The following is a 17,229-nucleotide window of genomic DNA, read 5'->3' as shown; positions in this document are numbered from 1 at the left end:
CATACATTGTGATAGTCAATCAGCTATAGCTCGAGCTGAGAGTAATCTCTACAATGGTAAATCTCGTCACATCAGAAGACGACATAAAACCATTAGACAACTTATCTCAACTGGTGTAGTCACAATAGACTACATCAAATCGGCTGACAACCTAGCGGATCCATTTACTAAAGGTTTGCCACGAGATGTTGTTGCTAAATCATCAAAAGGAATGGGTTTAAAGCCTATAACGAATGAGGATGCTTGATTGCAACCCTATCTATCATGACTGGAGATCCCAAGATGTAGGTTCAAAGGGAAAACAAAATCAAACAGAATCTAACCAAAGCACTTGAGACAAAGTAGTCTCTTCCCAGCTCCTAAGATGATAAAAGTGCTAACAAATGTGTGAAGGATAAGCATAGGCTTTTAATGATTCCATAGCTTCTAAGCGGGGTATTACTCAATACTTTTCATGGTCAATCACCTAATGAGTGTGAAATGGGGCCATTTCTATGAGAATGAATGCAAGGCTATATTCTCTAAGTTCACTCATGAAAACCAGGAATAGTTCAGGGCCACAATGAACACAATAGAGAACTAAGTTCTACGAGAAAATGAAGCTGCGTTATGCCTGTTGTCTCGGTTTACATAAAACACCGGTTGGTTCAAGACATCATGTTCACCTTCTGGTAAAGTAAACCCGACAGATATTAACTATGAGTGGTTCAAGGCTTAAAAATGCCACCAACTCAAACACAGTGAATTTTTCGCAAACACTCTCGATAAATCTGTCTAGTCTAATCATGTTTAGAATAAGTATAGTTTTTCTTTAGAGTCTATTGAGTCTGCATTTAGTCTGCATATGTTTTAGAAGAGTCAGTTCTATTCATGTGGGGGATTGTTGGAACAAATTATTAAGCCTAATGGCTCAAATAATATATGACAAAATGTGAAAATGAAATGGGCCTATGGGTTCTTACAAAAAGCCTTGTTGGATTTAATGAAATGAAGTTAACAACATCCCACATTGGTTGGGAGAGTTGATTTTGAGGAGTATATATATGTCTTCATGACATGAGAGGTTAAACAGCTCAGAGGAAGAGAGAGCTCCCCACGCGCGCCTTCGCCGCCGTCCGGCCGGCTCGGCTCGGCTCGGCTTGGGCTTGGGCTTGGGCTTGGGCTTGGGCTTGGGCTTGGTCTTGGTCTTGGTCTTGGTCTTGGTCTTGGTCTTGGTCTTGGTCTTGGTGGGCCTCCGGCCCGATAAGAATATTCTTTTTGGACCAAGTTAAGCTCAACGTTTTGCCATTTGACATGCATTTTATTTAAAACAACACGTAGTTCGTTTAAAACCAACACGCTGTCTCTCTTCTTGACGATAAGTTTAAACGAGAAAAGATCTTGCGGAGGAAGTTTCATAACGCCTCGCCTCCGAGATCCTCGCGAGATTTCCGCCAACGTGCGCACGTGCGGCATTAGTTACGGAAAATGGCTCGTCTTCTCTTCTTTATAAACTCGGCATTAGTTACGGAAAATGGCTTGTCTTCTCTTCTTTATAAACTCGTCTCCTCCTTCATTTTTCCTGAAGTTTTTACGCAACAAAAAATCACCAGATCCCTCAACGTAAGTCTAGAGAGTGTTTCGTAGAGTTTATAGTTCGATAGGGCGATCACGAGTGAGGCGTGATTCGTCTGCCATGGTTGTATCTTGGGACTCTATATTCATACAGTCCCGTCTCACTAACGGAGCGAATATTTTGAGTTAAGGAAAGAGATCATATCTCGACTCCATGTCTCTTTGCGAATACGATTTCTTATCGTTCTTGTATTCGTCTTTTACATTCGTTTATTTCCTTAACATCGCTTTTATTCTATCGTTTATGTCAGTCCGGTTTTCCGGCTTTTACAGTTATACAGCCTTAGCTTTCTCCTCATTCTCCACACTGTGTCTCTCGAGGACAGTACTGGCCATGTCAGACGGTTATCGTTTAGCCTCGGCTCCCTTAGATGCTTCACTCCTCGAAGCTCCATAGGAATCGACCCGGTTAAGTTGTTCCCCTCCAAATGAAGAGGACCCGGAGACTGGTTAACCGAGTCAAGAATCCCAGTATTATCCTTGGAGGTTCATATTCGAGAGAACCAAAATCATTAAGTTCTTGAGTCCTTTGAACGCGTTTTCCCGAATAGTTGCTACGAATTGTGCATTGCCTTTCAGCACTAAAGCTTGAAATGAGCTTAAACCTTGGAGTGAAGATGGGAACGAACCTGATAAACGGTTATAGCTCAAATCCAGAAGCAAAAGTTGGTTGAGCCGGTTAATCAAGCTGGGGACTGGACCAGTAATTCGGTTACAGCTAAGATTTTGATCAACGATCCACATCTTGAGAGTGTGGATGGGACTGGTCCGGTTAATAGGTTCTGGTTCAAGTCTAGAACGTTCAGATCTTGAAGAATCAGACCAGGTATGGAACCAGTCAATCGATTTACAAACCGGTGAAGCGACTAAACAACAAAAGAATGGAGTCATTGAGGTTATTTTTATGAAGATCAAGTACTTTCAAATTGGTGAGATTTCCCAATTCGCCAGGAATGGAACCAAAAAGTCATTCTCCCTCAAAACAACGGTCTGCAAACTCGAGCCTAAACGGCCTAGAAACGAGGGTATCTGCTGTGGAGCCCGGCCCAAACATCGGTAGAAGAACAAGGCCTTAAGGTGTTTAAGCCTAGTGGAGGGCTCGGAGACGCTGTGTCGACTGAGAGTGCCCCGAAGGACAGAGAGGCGAGATGGTAGACGTCATCCTGATCCAGCATACAGTCGATCCCATGCCACCGACCTCAGCACACATCCGGAATCGCCGCATCCCAGTCATTGCCGGTCGCACGCATAATGTCGTAGATGGCGTCTCGCTCTTCGGGCTCCGTGCGCGCACCATCGTTGGTCATCGGGAATCCTGTTTGTGGCATCAATCAGTGCTGATGGGCCATCAGTGATGGCTCCACCGAGTCAGAGGTGATCAGGGTGAAAGATACTACCGGTGAAAGATGTATGTTCTGGAAAAAAAATTTGTTTTTCAAAAAGATACATTTTTTACTTTTTCAATGTATGATTTTATGAAAAATTGTAAGTTTCAAAAAAAATTAATGGTGTTTATTAAATTTCTATTGGCTAAAAATTATGAAAAATTGTTATTCATAAAAAACAATGCATATTTAATGAGTTTTCTTAATATATGTGAAAAGTCTAGAATATGCATCTTTTAAAAACAGAGGGAGTATAATATATACTTTGTGTAGCTAGATATACATTAGTTTAGTTTGCATGGTTAGCCATGTGGTGGCCAATACTTCATGTAGTCAACAATCTGTTTTTTTTTGTCATCAACGTATACAGACTCTGTAAACCAAAATGGGTGATCTGCATCCATGTGAACGACAAAAGACGGTTGCTTCCTAACACTTCGTGCTAGTCTATCCGCCATCGAATTTTGCGTCCTCGGTACATAGATAATCTCTGATCGGATGAAACTTTCTTTCAGGATCTTGACATCTTCTAAATAATTTGCAAAACCAGGCCATTCTTCTGGTTCCGAAACCATCTTCATCAATTGAGAACAATCCGTTGCAAACGTAACCTGATATTGACGTAAGTTCCTCATACATTCCATTGCCCAGAGTAGCGATTCCATCTCCGCATGAAGGGGAGAAAGACTAGCCCTAACATTCCTCGCCCCTAACAATCCATCAAATCCTTCTAAGGTGCTGAACCAACCCTGTCCTGAAAAGGTATCACCCTCTTTCCATGAGCCATCTGTAAAACACCGTCTTCCTGGAATTGATGGCAGGGACGTATCCACTATTTGTGATATTGTCCTCTGTTCATTCAATATTTGTGCCTCAACCCACAGCGTTAATTCCGTTTCTGCCAATTTAAGCGTATCCATAGGATCCATATCGAGATTACTGAAAACTTTATTATTCCTAGCTTTCCAAATGTACCATAGTATCCATGCAAACTGATGATCTTCCATCTTCGGGAAAACTCTCCAGAAAAGATGATCCATGTTTGTGAAAAGAGAACCTGTTGGGAAAATAGCTGGATTTGATGGTATCTTCGAGAGAGCCCAAACCTGAATTGCTGGAGGACATTAAAAAAACACATGGTTTATCGATTCCTCGTTGGCTCCACATCTTACGCAACAAATATCCCCTTGCATCCCCCTCGCTTGTAAATTCTTCTTCACTGCTATACACCTTGTCAGTAGTTGCCATAGGAAATGCTTTAACTTTGGTGGGCACTATATTTTCCAACAGAAAGCCTTGAGAACATCAACTGTGGGGCCAATCAATAATGGTTGTCTTTTCCTATCTGGATAGATCCGTTCTACCTGGTATCCTGATTTGACTGTATATTTTCCATTTTCTGTGAAGTGCAATCCATCTCTATCTACCCTCTGAGTCCTGCTCAGTGGTATGCTTTCTATAAGTTTTGCATCATGTTGATCCACCAAAGCCCAAATTTCCTGTGAGTTCCAAGTGCATGAGGTAGAGTCAATGAGAGACTCCACTTTAAGGTCCGGGTATAAATTGTGTTGGTTTTTATTAGCTTGTCTCGGGCGAGTGGTTGGGAGCCATGGATCATTCCATACAGATATAGAAGAACCTGATCCCACCCGTTTGATTAGTCCTTTGCTTACCAGAGATCTAGCAGAGACAATACTCCGCCAGCCATATGACGGAGAATATGAACGAATCGGTTCCAGAGGTGAGACATTCCTGTAATACCGCCCTTTGAAAACTCGAGAGAATAAAGTATTTGGCCTCTTTATCAGACGCCATAACTGTTACCAAGCATCGTTGTGTTGAAATCAATGATATCTTTAAACCCCAAACCTCCTTCATCCTTATCTACATGTACTTTGTCCCATGATTTCCAATGCATGCCTCTTGTACTTCCCCCTGGACTCCACCAGAATTGTGATACCGCGCTTGTCAGTTTTTTCAATATTGCCTTAGGTAAACGATAGCAGGACATCGTATGATTTGGTAATGCCGTAATCACTGATTTAATGATCACTTCATTTCCTCTTTTTGTGAAAAACTTGAAACTCCACCCATTGACTCTATTATTTAAACGATCATGTACAAAGCTAAAAGCTTGTATCTTTGATCCCTCCCCAGATTTTCTGGTAAACCAAGGTATGATCCCATTCCTCCAAGATTCTGAATGCCCAAAATATCCCTTAATTCCTGTATGACAGATTCTTCAATCTTATGTCCAAATTGAATGGAAGATTTATCAAAATTTATTAGCTACCCTGAAACTGCCTCATATTCCTTTAAAATCCTAAGAATGGTTTGACACTCTTCTTTTTGAGCTTTACAAAAGAAAAGACTACCATCCGCAAAAAGCAAATGAGATATCGATGGGCAAGCTCTAGCTACCTTCATTCCCGTAACTTGTTGCCCTCTCTCTGCCTTTTTTATATTTGCAACTAAAGCTTCAGTTCAGAGAATAAATAAATAAGGCGATAAAGGATCTCTTTGACGTAAACCCCTATGTGGAACAATGAGGCCACGTGGTTGACCATTTATGAGAACCCGATATTGAACCGATGAATTAGATTCCATCATCAATTTAATCCAATGACGATCAAAACTCATTTTCTGCAATAAGGCCTTAATAAAGTCCCATTCCACTTTATCATACGCTTTGCTCATATCCGTTTTAATTGCCATATACTTTCCTTAACATGTTTTATTGGTCCGCAATCCGTGGAACATTTCCTGGGAGATAAGAATATTATCAGAAATCAATCTTCCTGCCACGAATGCCGATTGAGTTTCGGATATGAGTAAGGGAAGATAGATTTACAATCGCTGACACAAATCCTTGGAAATTATTTTATATCCGACATTACAGAGACTGATTGGCCTCAATTCCGTCATCCTTGTAGGTCTCTCCATTTTCGGGATCATGCAGATATTAGTAATATTTAATCGTGCATCCATTTCTCCCGAAACCAAGAAATTATTCACCATCCCTACCAAATCATTCTTAATAATATGCCAGGAGTGTTGGAGAAATAGAGCTGTCATGCCGTCCGGTCCTGGCGCCTTTTCTGGGTGCATCATAAACAAAGCCTCTTTAACCTCCTCCTCCGTCGCTAGCCTCAACAAGCATTGATTCATCTGAGGAGTGATACCCGGTTTAATCTCTGTCAGGAAACTATCGAATTCCGATGGGGAGGTGGTACTAAATAGATCTTTGAAATAGTCTACTGCCACCTTTTCCACACCATTATCCTCTGTAATCCAATTCCCATTAGCATCATGTAGTCCCACAATTCTATTGCGAACCCGCCGTTTCTTAGTAAAGCGTGATAAAATTTTGTGTTAAGATCCCCAGATGAATACCACATGTTCCTGCTTTTCTGGTGCCAATAATCTTCTTCATCCTTATATGCATCTTGTAATTTCCTAGACACCTCCAGAATATCCTCTTGAGACTTGGTATTATCTGTTTGTACCTCTTCAAGTGCTTGTTGTAACTCATTTATTTTTTCTTTTCCATAAGGTGGATTATTTTTCCGCCATTTAGCAATTTCATGAAGACAATTACTAATTTTTGCCACTATACTCTCTGCTCCCCCACCTACTCTTCATTCGTTATAGTTTATCCAACCCATTGTAATTGATTCCAGGAGACCCGCTTGTCCAATCCACCTCTTATCGAACCGAAATTGTCCTTTCCTCCTGGGAACTTTATCTTCTAGATAAGCCACCACTGGCCGAAGAAGCCACCATCCCAAGATACTCTGTAAAAGAACATGGAAATAGAGTATGCCACTCTTCATTTGCTAAAGCACGACATCTAACCATTACTGCCCATTTCTCTTTTCCTCTTATCCTTTGCCATGATATTTTGTTTCCCCTAGCCGGATATTTGCATTGGGTTTGGCTCTGGATCCAACCCGTTTCAGAAACGGGTGGATTTTACCCGAATTCTCTTTAGCTCAACTCTTTCTTTTTCATATTGGGTTGGGAATATCACGGGTATGTTTATACCTTTTTTGTTTCTCAATAGTTTTTAGGCTATTATTCAATTGATAATTTAAAATATTTAGATGTGCCTTGTCTTCTGATAAAAAAAAAAAGATGTACCTTGTCTTGGTCCGAGCCTAATGATGACTGGTAAGAGTTATAGCTAGGACGAACTGATTATTAATGTGAAGCTTGCATTAACTAACTCTCCAATTTTATTTATTTTCATCAAACGGCTAACTCTCCAAATTATGAGCAAGTGATTTTTATCTGTAAATTTTGTCATTGTTTACAATAATTAATATTAATGTTCAAAAATATTATACGATAATTAAATGTTTTTATAAGAGTTAAATGCTTAGACGCCGTCTATTTGACTGTCATATCTGACCTCCAACAAGAACACCGCCCTCGTTCTCAAACTTGATTTCCAAACGTCAATCTTAAAGTGACCAAGAACAAAGGTGTAAACCCAAAACGAGAACACGTTCAACTCTAGTTCTAGGCGTTGAACACAATTGCTTTAATAAAGAGTTCTTCCTTTCTTAATGTTTAGAAAACTTCTCAAAAACTAAACACAAGCTATTATCTTTCTTCTGAGATCATCTTACATTAGATCTCCTTATATAGGTAATAGGGATCCTTAACTTAATCTATTACACAATGAATTAGGTCTTTCTTTTTTCTTAATTCTAATAGCCTTAGTTAGTTATCCTAATTCTACTTAAGGATAAATTCATTTTCTAGTTATCCTAATTACACTTAAGGATAACTTCCTTTTCTTCATGACTTCCTTTTTAGCAATGTTGAAGCTTATCTCCAACATTCTCTCCCTTAAGCTTCAAGCTTCCATTGCTAGGATCTTGAACTCGAATCAGCTCCCTCATCTCTTTGAACTTGATTCTTGCAAACACCTTGGTCAAGATGTCCGCGCCTTGAACACTTCCTGCAATGTGTTCAACTCCATGCACACGTCCTTGCACATGTTCTTGTAGATATCCATTTACTACAAGTCATGATTTGAACTTCTTGATAGTTCCATCCGCAATTTTATTGATCTTGAGCACCCATTTGATGTCCTTCTAACGTTTGACCTAAAGCTGCGAATTTTGAGGCCAATTCTGATATCTTGCCCGAAAAGATATCTATTGAGTCTGTGTCTTTCATCCTTAGACGTTCAGACTCATTCATCAAGGTCTGAAGGCGAGCTTCCTTTACGCGTTCAGCACCAAGATTTCTTGACTTCACGGCTTCCCATATTTCTTTAGGGGAGTCGACTTCACCAACTTGCAATATTAGGTTTTCTGGAATCTATTGGAATAGGAGAGCAGTAGCGATATCCTTCTTCTCTTCATCGTCTGTTCCTGGTTCAATTGATTCCCGAACCTTGTGTACTCGCAGTAACACCTTCATTCCCATCGCCCATACCGTGTAGTTCGTTGAAGATAACATCGGGCAGACCACCGTGGAAGGCACGGCTTCCATTGTCTTCGATGTTGATTTTGAATCACTCATTCCTTCGGTGAAACTTCTTCAATGAATCAAACCTGGAGCTCTGATACCAAATAAAGTGACCAAGAACAAAGGTGTAAACCCAAAACGAGAACACGTTCAACCCTAGTTCTAGGCGTTGAACACAATAGCTTTAATAAAGAGTTATTCCTTTATTAATGTTTAGAAAACTTCTCAAAAACTAAACACAAGCTATTATCTTTGTTATCTTTCTTATGAGATCATCTTACATTAGATCTCCTTATATAGGTAATAGGGATCCTTAACTTAACCTATTACACAGTGAATTAGGTCTTTCCTTTTTCCTAATTCTAATAGCTTTAGTTAGTTATCCTAATTCCACTTAAGGATAATTTCCTTTTCTAGTTATCCTAATTACTCTTAAGGATAACTTCCTTTTCTTCATGACTTCCTTTTTAGCAATGTTGAAGCTTATCTCCAATAAATCTATGGTATTAGGAAGAAACAGAATGATCTGGTTCACGTTTCAACCTCAAGGCCACTATCGACGATCATATCCAAAATTAAGAACATCATAAGTTGTTATCTTGTCCCACTACAAAGAGAGCAACGTAATACGCCTTTAACGATATCTTAGAGCATCATTAGCGGAAGGTATTTATAAAAAAGTTTCTTATCATTATTATATTGATATATCAAAATAGTTTTATTATTTGTTTTAATTTTAATGTCAAAAAAACAATTGAACTAATAAAAAAAAGAGACAAGTGGCGAGTTGGTCTTGGAAGCGATTCTTCTCAACGAATCGATTCTCTTCATTTGTGTCATTTTTCTCTATTTTAATATTATCTTGGTCAAAGTACTCATAGATTTTTGCACCGCTGTGTGTGCTCTTACCTCTCTACTTGGTATTCTTATTCGAGAATTAGGCCTTTTGTTGTCTTCCCTCATTTCTTTTGTTCCTTTCAAGATGCTTTTGATGATACTTTTTAATGTAATAAGTTTTTTTAATTAAAAATAAACTAAACTAAACGGTACTTTTGCCCACAATCTGTAAAACCATGCCATTATACGAACTGTCAATCAGTCAACATACAATCTACTATTGATTAATGTGAATATGATTTCTTAGTTTTGTAAAATGTACATTGGGTTCAATATATATGCAATTAAGCTAAAGGAGACTTAACCATTGGTATAGTTCTATACTAAACCAACCTAAACCGGCTATATACACTAATACACACCCCCCCCCCCCTTCAAGTTTTTGAAATGGAGCATGCTAGTGGAGTAAAAAGACTTGAAGTTGACATGCGACCAAGTATAGAGTTGAAAGGTCCGGGATGGAGCGGTTTCGTCAGTATATCTGCATGTTGATTAGCACTCGCAACATGCATCAGCTTCAAGAATCCATTCTTCACTTGGTCTCTAACTGTATGACAATCAATCTCCACATGTTTGGTCCTCTCATGGAAGACATGTTTTGTAGCAATATACATAGTTGATTTGTTGTCACAAAACATCTTTGCACCAGTGGAGACTTTCAGATGAAGACATGTAAGAAGTTGTTGAAGCTAGAGAAGCTCGCAAGTCGCTTGTGCCATGCTCCTATATTCAGCCTCAGTGCTGCTTCTACTTACCACATCTTGTTTCTTGGACTTCCAGGTAATCAGCGAGTTCCCAAGGTAAACACAGTATCACGTAATCGAGCGTCGACTGTTTGAACAAGTAGCCCAATCAGAGTCAGCAAACGCATTGAGGCACACTTCAGACTTTGCAGAGTAGAACAATCCCTGGTCTGGATTGTTCTTAATATACTTCAACACTCGATAAACAGCTTGCAAATGTCTATCCGTTGGTGCAGACATGAATTGGCTCAGACAATGCACCGCATAGGTAATGTCCGGACGGGTGATCGTAAGATAAAGTAGACGACCAATGAGTTTACGATAAGGGCTAGGATCATCAAGTGAAGTACCAGAATCACGACGAAGCTTGACAACCGAATCCATTGGCACTGAAATTGGTCTACAAGCAAGAAGTCATGCATCTTCAAGAAGATTTAACGTATACTTATGTTGAGATACAGAGATGCCAGCAGCAAATCGAGCTATTTCAAGGCAAGGAAGAATCTCAATTCACCCAAATCCTTGACCTTGAAGCTTGAATGCAGAGCTGCTTTGAGAGAAAGAATATCTGCATCGCAATTACTCACAATCATTATATCATCAACATAGATGAGGATTGCAGTGAAGGTTGAACCAGTCTGCTTCACAAAGAGGGTGTTATCTGAAGGAGATTGCGAAAAATCAGCTTGTATCAACACATCAGACAAGCAATGGTACCATTGACGGGAGGCTTGTTTCAGTCCATAAATTGACTTGTGCAAGCGCCATACAAGACTAGAAGGAAGAACACCTAAAGTTGGAGTGTATACATGAGGAAGTGTCATGTATATTTCTTTATCCAACTCACTATGCGCATTGGATACGTCCATCTGAGAAAGATACCAGCCTTTTATTGCAGCTAAAGCAAGTAATAGTTTCACTCTAGCAAGCTTGGCAACATGAGAGAACGTGCCAGTGAAATCAACTCCTTCTTGCTGTGTGAAACCTTTAGCAACGAGGCGTGACTTCGGACGTTCCACCGTACCATCAGCACGATATTTAATCGTGTGAATCCACTTACAGCCCAAAACGTTCTTTCCAGGCGGTAAGGAAACAACTGTGAACATCTCATTATCCTCCATTGCATGTAACTCATCTGCCATCGTTTTTCCTAAACTGAGGTGATGCCATGGCCTCTTTGAAAGTTTTAGGTTCTCTTTCAAGGGAATAGGATAAAAGATAGGATTGAAAAAGAGGTTGAAGGTTGGAACAAGTATCAACGGAGGATAAGGGATATAAAGGAGTAGAAGTGGAAGTAAGAGGTTCTGTTTTATGAATAAAAGAACAGTAATAGTCAGAGAGATAACATGGAGCATTAGATGTGCGTTGTGGTCGGGCACAGAGTAAGCTAGCATGTCTTGTAGTTCATGCAACAGTCTCATTCGTGGTGGCATTAGAGGACGATGCTTGTGATGACCTATCATGAACAGGAGCAGAAGATGCAGGAATAGGAACCTCACTAAATTAATCAAGAGATACATGTGTAGATGTAGGCAATATAGTACTAGGAAACATGACATCAGGTGAATGTGAATGATGTAAATCTTTAAAAGAGAAAACATGTTCATAAAAAATAAGATTTCAAGTAACCGAGATAACATTAGTTTCTATATTCAAGACTTTATACCCTTTTACACCCGATGGATAACCAATGAAAACACAAGTATCAGCACGAGGTGTAAATTTGTTCCTATCCTTAGCAAGAGTAGATATATAACACAAACAACCAAATATTCGAAGAAGATTAATCATGAGTTTTGTTTGTGAGCAATTCATAGGGAGATTTGTTCTTGAGAATTAAAGATGGTGTTCTATTTATGATAAACACAGCAGCACAATCAGACCAATATGAGAGAGGGATATTTGACTGAAACATAAGAGCTCTAGCAACATTGAGTATATGTTGATGTTTGCGTTCCACAACAGAATTCTGTTGTGGAGTATAAGTACAAGAAAATTGGTGAACTATGTCAGGTTCTTTAATCAGATGAGGAAATGCTGATTCAGAAGAGTAGTCAAATCGAATACACTTAATAGATGATTTATATTGAGTTTTAACATGAGTAAGAAACGATGAAAATAATGTTGAAACATCACTTTTATTTCGTAAAAGATATATCCATGTCACACGGGTACAATCATCAACAATTGTAAAAAAAATATTTATAACCCTCAATTGACTCTATTGAAAATGGACCCCATATATCAAGGTGAACAATATCAAATGGGGTGTCCGAAAGATGATTATGAGACACATACGGTAACCTCTTTTGTTTCGCTAATAGACAAACATGACATTGAACTATAGAAGTAGAACTAGACTTAGACACAGATGAAATACCAGGAATATGATGTAACTTGTTCAAGGATGTATGTCCAAGGCGTTGATGCCAAAGATGTCCATCCACTTGCAAGGTTCCAAAAAGATTGACGGTAGCAAGATCAACGGTTGTATCAAGAATATAGAGATTGCGCGTAAGAGTTCCTCTACCAATCATCAAGCCCTGAATAGACTCCTGAAGCAAGCAATATTCAGGATAAAAGCGAGCAGAGCATTTTGTATCTCTAATCAAAGTATTGATGCTAATGAGATTAAACTGAAATGAAGGAACATGCAACACATTATGTAAAGAAATCGTAGGAGATAGATGAATAGTTTCTATATGACTAATGATTTCCCTAACGACATTTGGTAATGAGACTGTTACACCAACCACTGGAGAGAGATCACTAAACCGTGTCAAGTCAGAACACTCATGTTTAGTGGATCCACTGTCAAGAATCCAAGAACCACTAGGAAGAGAGTTGTATAAAGTGGAAAGGCATTGGTGATGAAATGTTAAAGTTTGGTGTTCATAACGTAAGTTTGTAGAAAAACAATGGATTTATACCAGTTGAGGATTGAGGATCCGTGTAACCAGCATCAGTTATAGAAGCACGATGAACAGGCGTAACATACGCAAAAGGACGAACTTGACGTTGAAGTTGTTGAATGAGATTATTAACTGGGATCTCCACATAGTTCTTGTACTCCTCCCACAGCGTAATCAACTCAGTGTATTATATTGTTACATCCATCGATCCTTGTTGGATACTACCTAGGTGTTGCTCAATCTCATACACCCTAGAAGCATCATCTTGCTTAAAACGAGCTAGCAAATTCTTCCAGATCGATTCAGCAGTTGACATAAACAACAAACTCTGAGCAATCTTTTTAGAAACCGAGTTCATTAGCCAAGTTGCAACCATATCATTGCATCTTGACCAAGATCCAGCGTCGCGATGAGTCTCAGGTGGTTTAAGAATCGTACCGTCAATGAATATGAGCTTGTTGCGCACATTCAACGCCATTCGAACGAAGCGACGCCACAAATGAAACTCTGCACTGGAAGAAAGACGATCGAAGACGAGGACTAAACCAACATGATCAGAGCTATGGAGGAAGTAGGGATTCTCGTAATGATCTTGAAATCTTGGAATCGATTGCGAAGACGCCATCAGAGAAGAGAATGGAGCTCAAGAAAATTGTGAAGCGAGATATCACCAAGGATCGGAGAGAATCAGAGGAAGGTAACGAGGAAAATGACGAAGCGGAAAGTGAAATTGATGAAAGAAGCGAGAAGATCGAAGAAATCAGGTAAGATTCAAAGATTCCGGAAGCTAAGCGACATCGATAGAGACGATACACCATGAAAAGAGCTCAGGAATCTTGAATCGAAGAAGGGGAAGCCGTTGATAGCTCTGATACTATATTGATTAATGTGAATATGATTTCTTAATCTTGTAAAATATACAGTGGGTTCAATATATATACAATGGTTTAAGATAAAAGAGACTTAACCATTGGTATAATTCTATACTAAACCAACCTAAACCAGCTATCCCCTATATATTAATTGAGAAGTCACTTTAATGACGTTTACTGACGTGTCGCTAATAGGTGAAGTTTCAAGAAATTGTTATAATTTGATTGGTTGATGAGTTTTATTAAATATTTATTTTTAAAACACTACTGAGCATTAAAGCTATAACTTGGTAAAATACATTGCCAAACAAGTTAAAAGAATAAACCAAAAAAGAGTTAGCCTCAGTCTTTATGTACTTAACGCCGCCGGAGATTTTCAAACAAGTTAAAGCTAAAACTTGGTAAAATACATTGCCAAACAAGTTAAAGGAATAAACCAAAAAAACAGTTAGCCTCAGTCTTTATGTACTTAATGCCGCCGGAGATTTTCAACCTCGCCGGTCTTAATCTTTATGTATCTTCTTAGTCTGTCAATTAATGATATCTTCCCTGTGCTCTCTTGTCCTATCCCCTTTGACGATGAAAACAAGGTATTTGTTTTTTTATTTTCATATATCTCCGTTGAATTTTAACTGTATTTAGGGATTAGGGTTCAAAGTGATGGTATAAAGTCTTTGTTTTTTTTGTAGGAGCTATGGATTGATAGGAGTTACGGGACGCATTTGAAATGTTGATTTTCTAAATCGAAATCACAATCCATGCTATTAGTTCATGTAGGCAATTATATTCTGTAATGTAATTTATCCTTGCGTTTTTTGTCACTGCCTTTTTCTTATATTGGATCATAACTGTTTTTATTTTCTGATTAGAGAATGGTTTTACTGGCAGTTTCTTGATGATTTTCACAGGCTTATTATCCATGTGCCTCAAGGGACTTTGCTTGTTGTTGTCTTATCAGCCATGTGTCTTGGTAGTGATTTTCACAGGATATTGTCCAACAAGGTCAATTTTGTTGTTGCTAACTGAACTTGACTGTTTCTACTTTTGTTTTCATATTTTGCGTATATAGTATGATATTTTCGCAAGGATATCATCCAATAGGGGTGGGCGTTCGGGTACCCGTTCGGGTCGGATATTTCGGATTTTCGGGTATTTTGGTATATGGATATAGAATCCGTTCGGGTATTTTTGTATTTTGGATCGGGTTCGGGTATTTATAGTTCGAGTTCGGTTATTTCGGATCGGGTTCGGATATTTAGATTTTGAAATAAAAAATAAATTTTTCATTGTTTTAAGTTTCTTGTATTGAATAATATAACTTTTACTTAACTGATTTTTTTTTATTTTTAATAGATTGAGTGATTAATAGATTTGGAGATAACATTGCAAAAATAAATAAACATTAATTTGGTCATTTTTTTAAAAAAAAATTGGATGTAACTTTTGTTAATACATAAGACAAAAAGTTTGACATGTATTTTAAGTGAGTATCAAATCATTTTATATGTACTTATATGTATATTATATGATTTTAAAGTATGTGTAACATCAATATAAATATTTTAAATAGAATAAAAGATTTAAATTAAAAATATAAGGTTATATATACTTATGTCCGGTTATTTTCGAGTATCCATTCGGATTCGGATATTACCTGTTCGGGTTCGGATATCCAATCTCTTCTAAATCAATATTCGTTCGGATATTTTGCTACTTCGGTTGGAATTTTGGTTCGAGTTTTTCGGATTGGGTTCGGGTGCATCTTCGGGTATCATGTAAAGTGCCCAGGCCTAATCCAAATAATACAGGGTCATACCATATGCAACGGCCAATATTTTAATATAATTTGGGGAGGAGAATTTTACTGTAATATTTATTTGCCCGACATCTCCACAATATATTAAATCTCCTCATACTATAACTCAAGAAATAAATCAGTTAAAATTATAAAAATCGTCCTATATAAAATATAACTGATAAAATAGAATTATTCTATAGATTTAGAATATAAGATAAATAATTATCAAACTATTTTTAAACCCATATATTGATATTTAGGAAAGATTTATCAAATGTACATTTAATTGACAAATAAAAATTATAATTTTCGTATAACACAAAATATATGCAAATCTAAGTAAGATTCCTAATTACTTTGGTCATTATTTTGTAATTACTACTATATAGTATAAAAGTCTATACAAATGATAATGCACTAAGGGGGATGTATTCAATTTAACATTTGATGTGATTTGATTTTTAATGGGGTTTTAGATGATTTCAATAAGTTGCAGAGATTTAAGTGATTTTTGTTAAACTACTCTAGAATATCACCTAAAACTATGGGATTTGAGTTTTAATTTTTTTAACTAAGAAATCCTACCCAAACACCCTAAAATCACCTAAAAACTTTAAAACTCCACAAAAAATATTTTCAATAACAGTGGATTTCAGAGTACTTTAAGAAATGTCAAATTCAATAACAGTGGATTTTAAATGAGTTTTTAAAATTCATGTTTCAATAACAGTGGATTTGTCATTTTAATACAAATTACCTGAAACTCTCAGTTGAATACATCCCCTAAATGTACATATTTTCCAAATGTTCATTATTAGTTAGTTTTTTAAATGTTATTATTCTTTATTGTGCTAAATTGCTTACGATAGTTCATATAATCAATTATTGTAAACCTAATTATAGCAATATACATATACTTTTTTCTCTAAACGGTTTCATGATTAGCTTTAAACTAGGTTGTATTCATTGTTAGTCTTACGCGTTAATAGGAGGATATTACTATACATTAAATGTTCAAATATTACAAATGCGATTTTATTTGTATTTTGTTTTTCTAAATGATCTTAATTAGTAAATTCATTTAATGTTAGTATTCCTTTTCTGCTATTTACTTGCGATAGTTCATATATGCAATTATTGCAAACCACATTATAGCAATTTAGCTTTAATGAAGCCAATGTTCAAAAAAAAAAAAAAATTTAGCTTTAATGCATTCCTTCTATAAACTTCTTCGTGGTTATAATGTACATATCTTTGGAAGTTTAGCATAAGGCATATAAATATTATGCTAATAACTCTCAGACGTGGAAGTTGGAGTATATATAAAGTTGGTCACCAAGGTCTTATAATACAAACATATTTCACCTTTGCTTACAATTTTTAAAAAATCAATGGCAATGGTTCAACACACAAAAGAACGAGTTTCTACGTTAAGGTACTTTCGTCATTAATAGTGTCCATCTATTTGTCTAACAACATTCCTTTGCTTTGCCTACACTTTTGAGGGCATAAGGCTAATTATTTTAA

The 17,229-nt window shown here is 37.4% G+C and overlaps 2 protein-coding genes and 1 pseudogene across 2 annotated transcripts; all 3 read right to left on the bottom strand.

The window, feature by feature from the left end:
• The window catches only part of LOC106323894, a 10,339-nt pseudogene extending 3,808 nt beyond the window's left edge, over positions 1-6,531 (bottom strand).
• A 3,658-nt stretch (positions 6,532-10,189) lies between these two features.
• On the bottom strand, positions 10,190-10,504 carry LOC106323892 (uncharacterized mitochondrial protein AtMg00240-like). Its single transcript, XM_013761941.1, has one exon. It carries the CDS (start codon positions 10,502-10,504, stop codon positions 10,190-10,192), a length of 315 nt encoding a protein of 104 aa, XP_013617395.1.
• Positions 10,505-13,219: 2,715 nt separating this feature from the next.
• On the bottom strand, positions 13,220-13,657 carry LOC106323891. Its single transcript, XM_013761940.1, has one exon. It carries the CDS (start codon positions 13,655-13,657, stop codon positions 13,220-13,222), a length of 438 nt encoding a protein of 145 aa, XP_013617394.1.
• Positions 13,658-17,229: the final 3,572 nt, after the last annotated feature.

The sequence above is a fragment of the Brassica oleracea genome, chromosome C2 (assembly GCF_000695525.1).
Source record: "Brassica oleracea var. oleracea cultivar TO1000 chromosome C2, BOL, whole genome shotgun sequence".
NCBI lineage: Eukaryota > Viridiplantae > Streptophyta > Magnoliopsida > Brassicales > Brassicaceae > Brassica > Brassica oleracea.
The sequence above is the reverse complement of the archived record's forward strand: the minus strand, read 5'-3'. Positions and strand labels throughout refer to the sequence as shown.